Genomic DNA, 5,430 nt, shown 5'->3' on the forward strand with positions numbered 1-5,430 from the left:
CAAAATCTTCCATTGATAATCAAGGAGCTTCGATTCAATAATTTATACTATATACTTACTTCACCGTATTTGCATAGTAGTATAGTAATTTTTTTTGTGAAATGGGCTGATCAATTGCCTACATAGTATCTGATCATCTATTATAAGATATGTATCTGATACGAAGAATACAGCAAAGTATCACGTATAAGTCTAGATGCTGGTCAATGGAGTCACTAGTGGAGTAATTGTTAATTTCTGATGCAGACCACTAATTAAATTTCGTTTAGAGATTCAGATCAAGAAAATATCTCTCTTTAATTAACTTCACAATCATCCACCACTTCTTGTAACTGTCGTATCGTGCATATTGGGAGCTCATGAGTCATGACCTCTCTTTTGCAGCTACAAATTCTATTCCCTCCATGTAAAGGTCCTATTCTGTACTTACTTTAATAGTATAAAGAAACTCTTTTTCTTGCTAACATTAATCTTCAATGTTTGATATCCTGGTATAATAGGTTATTTCATTATTTTCAGGATGTTACTTTTATATGTATTATAGATAGTTATCTTTTACATGATCCAATCACATAAATTTCTTTAAATTGTCACTATATACGTAGTAGTTAAATTCAAGTAAAATGGGGTGAAATTCAAAAATAGCCAGATTTGCAAGTGTTAATTGAAAAATAGTCACAATTTCAAAAGTAATCGAAATTTAGCCACTTCTCATGTAAAGATAAATCTGAACGAAAATACTGTTCAAAATCCGAAAAATATTCCAGCATAATATATTGGAGTTCCATTATAATATACTGGTCCAGCATAATATGCTGGAATTTTCATACACAAGTGCTCCAATCTCCAGTATACTATGCTGGAACTTTCCGTATTGTAACAAAATAGTACTAGCTATTTTTCAATAATTTTGCAAACGCTGGCCATTTTTCACTGACCAGTCCGAATAATGGCTAGCCCGTACTATTTTTACAGTAAAATGGGACGAAAGCAAAGCCAAGCGGCCTAAGCCCATTAGTTTTTCCGGGGGAAGCATTAGAAAATAATGGATAATGCAACAAAGAAAATGATTCTGTATATACAGAATTATCTTCACTTCATGAAACATCATTTTGTAATGATTCGTCAGAATCAACTCATAAGTTGTCTGCTTAAACGATCGAGATGTTTTTTAAGAGTTACAAGTCATTTTTTTCGCTGTTATTTTCTCTTTTCTCCTTCGTATCACTTGCTCGCGCCAATATGTGATTAATTAAGTCTCATTTGTCACTTCTTACTTCTCAAAACATTAGCAAACAATATCCCCGCACCAAATTAAAGTCCAAATACTTTTCGTTATTACATACATATGCCATGAAACCTTTTCATTGAACTATATTTCAACAGATTGATCTAGGAAAGTTTACCTTCTATATACAGAGTAAAAAAATTTCATACGCATAATATTTAAGTAACTCCAGTGTTACTTAAATGTACCAATTTTCCATCTCCTCAATGTACCAAAGTTAATCAGCAGCAAGTGTTACGTTATGTAGTCAAATAGCGCAAAATTGCAACTCCAGTGCTAATTAGTCATGTCCTTTTCTTGCAAAAGTGGAGCAAAGTTGCAGAAACAAAGGGTTGGAGAGTAGGGACTGGGTAAACAAAGCATAAAAAGGAACCTCGCAAAAGCAAGGGCAATAACCAAAATTTTCTTTTTGGCCTTTCTTTGCACTAAAAATCTCTGGGTGAATCGGTTAGTTGCGAATAACTTTAAACTTTGGTTCCCTTTTAATGGAGATTCTTTCAGCCATTTCTGTGACTTGTAAATCTTCAAAACTTCAAAAGGGAACTACTTAAGGTAATGGAACTTATTCTAATCTTATTAGCCAAAGTAAAAGATGATGGGTGATAGCATGATATTGATTGATCTGAATTGTTGTATGTAGTTGCGCTACTTGAGCAGGGCCGAGGGACGTACATATTTAAATTGAACCATTTTATTTAAAACTCATCTAATCATGAGTTATAACATGAATTTATTCAATCATATGGCAATTGTATAGTTCGGTGACATTATCATCGTTAATACATACACCGACAATATAAAGATTTTTAATCACAATACCACACAAACACAAATAGACTGGATGCATCATGCGTTTCTTCAGGGACATAGATTGTATCGCCCCTGCGCAAGGATGACACGCACAAATCGAGAAACGATTACATCATAGCATAGCATGTGTACATAAAAATAAGGTGGAAGGACCCATTCATTCATGTGAGGTGAAAAGGTGAAAGGACCAACTCAGGCTTGAAGGATATGACCAATTCATTCATTTCATGGACGTGTCATATGAGGATCTACATTAAAATTACTTGCCTACATATGGCACCTCTATTTTGCTTACATACTAGTATCAAACAAAGATACTAGATATCATTGCTAAATGACATGTTTTTCTCCAAAAAGGAAAAAGGCGTGTTACTGCTAATGAATACTGATTGATATGTAAGTGTAACATAATATATATAATACATCAAAACGTGCTAGGGTATTGCTATGGGAGAATTGAGCTGCAAAGACAGAGTAACATCAGATTCTGGCAAGTTGAGAGGTGGCAAAGAGAATCGGCCATAAGTAGAGCTGCCTTTTCTGATTTCTTGCATTGTCAAAAGAGCTGCTACTGTGTTCCTAAAAATTCCTTCTCCTGCTACTCTTATTGCTTCTCTTTCTCCTAACTGGTTACTTATTTTTTCTTCACAAGGTGGAAATACTGAGTCTATGGTGCTTTCACACTCTTTTACCAGCTTTGAAATTAGGTCAGTTGTGAAGAATGGCTGGTGAAGCACCTTCTGTATATAGGGCGAGCGCAGTAATCCACCTGTTCTCTTGTCATACTTCTTCAATATCTTAGCCAACCCTATAAAAATAAGGTGATAATAAGTTACATTATTAGATAAAATATTCTTGATTTTTGTCTATTTTTTCAGCTTTGAGGGAAATCAAGACCTCTTGAATCCTTTCCACATTCTCTAGACATACTTTAGGCTAATAAATGACTTGATTTACATTTTGATGACTATACTTTTGACAACATAAAATAATTTTTACATTATTAGGTCAGGACTAAAAAGATAACTACATGCAGTGAAACTAATAAGGAGTACTTGAAGAATAAAGCAGACGACCGGCTTGAACACGTTAAATTAAGCTGATAGTGTAACCATGTGACCAAGAGGTCACGGGTTCGAGCCGTGAAAATAGTCTCTTAATTTAATATGTTAAATGCAGCGTAAGACTACGTACAATGGAACCTTATGATCCTTCCCCGGACTCTGCGCATATCGGAAGCTTAGTGCACCGGATTGCCTTTTTAGTGTATATAAGTAAAATCGATCCATATATTAGAGGTTTTCTTGCTAGATCAGAAATTGGTCATATTGATATTGGAAAAAATTAAGTAGTGTCCTTTACAATTTACCTGTGTAGTTAATGTTACTATAGTTCATTAAGAGGACCATTTCACCATGGAAGTCAACAATGTCTTTTCTGATCATTGCCATTTCCTCTTTGTAATCTGTCTCAGATGGTTGGCTCCCATTTGACCCCCAAGTATCAATTACTTTCCCTATCCTCTGTTGCAGCTCCTGCATATCAAACATGAATATTTTATCAATCTCTCTTTGTATTATCTGGCGGAATATCCTGAAGAAAGCAATCGAAGACGTCAATGCAGAATAATGTGAAATTGTAATCTGATGACCAACAGTAAAAAAAATGTAGTGATTCAAGTTGGTACCACGGTTCCAAATTAATTTCCCCTTTATATACAAATTTCTCATTCTATTCTTTTTTTATTTTATTTATTTGTCATTTATATAAAAAAAATGTACTATCAATGTTGGACCAACTTTTTCATCAAGAATTATATATGAGGCTAATATTTAAAAGTTATTTTTATTTAAAAGGAAAAGAGAGAGAAAAAAAAGGGAAGAGCTCTGCAAAAGTTTCGGAAAAAACAGAGTACATTAAGATTGTGGCATCTTTGAGTTTATTCCATAAAGATGCTTCGTCCCCTGTGGTGTATATATAACAAGCCTTCTAGGACAAAGGTAGAGTAGGTGGCTTGTGACTACTTTTGGACTAAGTACTAGGTTAGCCACAATTGGTTTTTATCTTAATATTCTATAACCGCTTTCAAAACAGTAGATCAAAAAATATACTCCTATACTTTTTGTATATAGTTTTATGTATATTATATATATAAAATATATAAAGTTTATACATTTTTACGATATTTCCTTTTATCTTATTTGAAGCCCAAAATGATAGGAAATAAATGAAGAGAAGACTAAAAATAAGCAAAACTAAACAAACAGAGGACTATAAGATAGTTGTAGGACCCACAACTCACTAATGTATGAATTGAAATTTTTTTAACACTATAATAAATATTATTATTAACTCAATAAACAGTTTAGCAATTTTTGACTCACCTAACTCAAGCCCCCTTATATTCACCTCACTAGAGGAAGTAATGTTTTTGAGTCTGTTAAATATTGGTGCCATACCTTATGTCGAATAATGAAATCCTCTTCTTGTTCCATAAAGAAAGCATTGAACTTGTCAATCTCATTATTCAACAAATACACAAACTCAGCCTCTGCCTTACCATATTCCAAAGATCCACTGATCATTGGTGAAGCAGAAGAAATCAACTTCACCAATTTTTTCAAATCCTTATATGACAAGAACTTGTCACGCCACCCCGGTAATGTTTCTTGAATCTGTTGCTTCAACCTCTTCCCAAATTTCATTGCTATACTTTTTATATATATATATATAATAAAAAAGCAATACCCTTTGGCCTAAATTTGAGAAAAAAAATGCTACAAAAATAAGAAAATATATATTGAAGGGAGAAGAGGAGAATAGTGTGTGTGTAATAAGCAAAAGAAAACAAGAAGTAGGGGCTGGTTTTTAACAAGTAAAAAAGAAGGAAGTAAGAATATTTAGAAAGCATATGCTTGGCGTGTTGAATGACAGTTTTTGAAAAAAGAAAAAAAAAAAAGTGAAATAAAAAAGGGGTAGCTGAAGTAAGAGAATTCTCAGCATATTCGTAAATGACTCTTTCTTTTTCAACACTATAGTTAATGTGAGAGTCATCTCTCACATGATAGTGATACAAATGAACAAATCGCAGCCGTTGAATAATTAAGTGTAGTGACGTGGCAAAGATCAAATCAATTGTAGTCAAGGCTGTGACTGTTATATTAGCAATGGGGTTATGTTATTGGGAATCGGAGAATGGATGATTCTTTGGATTTTGGAATCTTCCGTGGGAGTGCGGGGAAAAGAGAAAACCAAAATGGGAATATATTAGCTTGGGGTTCTTTATACTTCACAGGAATTGCTCATTAGTCTAATACTCCATTCGCCTAATA

At 33.5% G+C, this 5,430-nt stretch overlaps 1 protein-coding gene across 1 annotated transcript; it reads right to left on the reverse strand.

The window, feature by feature from the left end:
- Positions 1-2,290: 2,290 nt before the first annotated feature.
- Positions 2,291-4,948, reverse strand: LOC104222616 (SPX domain-containing protein 3). The gene is made up of 3 exons (XM_009773893.2): positions 4,558-4,948; positions 3,468-3,633; positions 2,291-2,906 (listed from the first exon to the last, which is right to left on the reverse strand). The coding sequence occupies exons 1-3, from the start codon at positions 4,801-4,803 to the stop codon at positions 2,533-2,535; spliced, it is 786 nt and encodes a 261-aa protein (XP_009772195.1). The 5' UTR covers positions 4,804-4,948; the 3' UTR covers positions 2,291-2,532.
- Between the last annotated feature and the right edge of the window lie 482 nt (positions 4,949-5,430).

The sequence above is a fragment of the Nicotiana sylvestris genome, chromosome 1 (assembly GCF_000393655.2).
Source record: "Nicotiana sylvestris chromosome 1, ASM39365v2, whole genome shotgun sequence".
Lineage (NCBI taxonomy): Eukaryota > Viridiplantae > Streptophyta > Magnoliopsida > Solanales > Solanaceae > Nicotiana > Nicotiana sylvestris.

Coding starts and splice junctions, on each gene's coding strand:
- LOC104222616 (XM_009773893.2), bottom strand. CDS start 4,803: ATGAAATTTGGGAAGAGGTTGAAGCAACAGATTCAAGAAACATTACCG. Junction 3,634..4,557: donor ATTTCATTATTCGACATAAG/GTATGGCACCAA, acceptor TTTGATATGCAG/GAGCTGCAACAGAGGATAGG. Junction 2,907..3,467: donor TAGTAACATTAACTACACAG/GTAAATTGTAAA, acceptor TTATTTTTATAG/GGTTGGCTAAGATATTGAAG.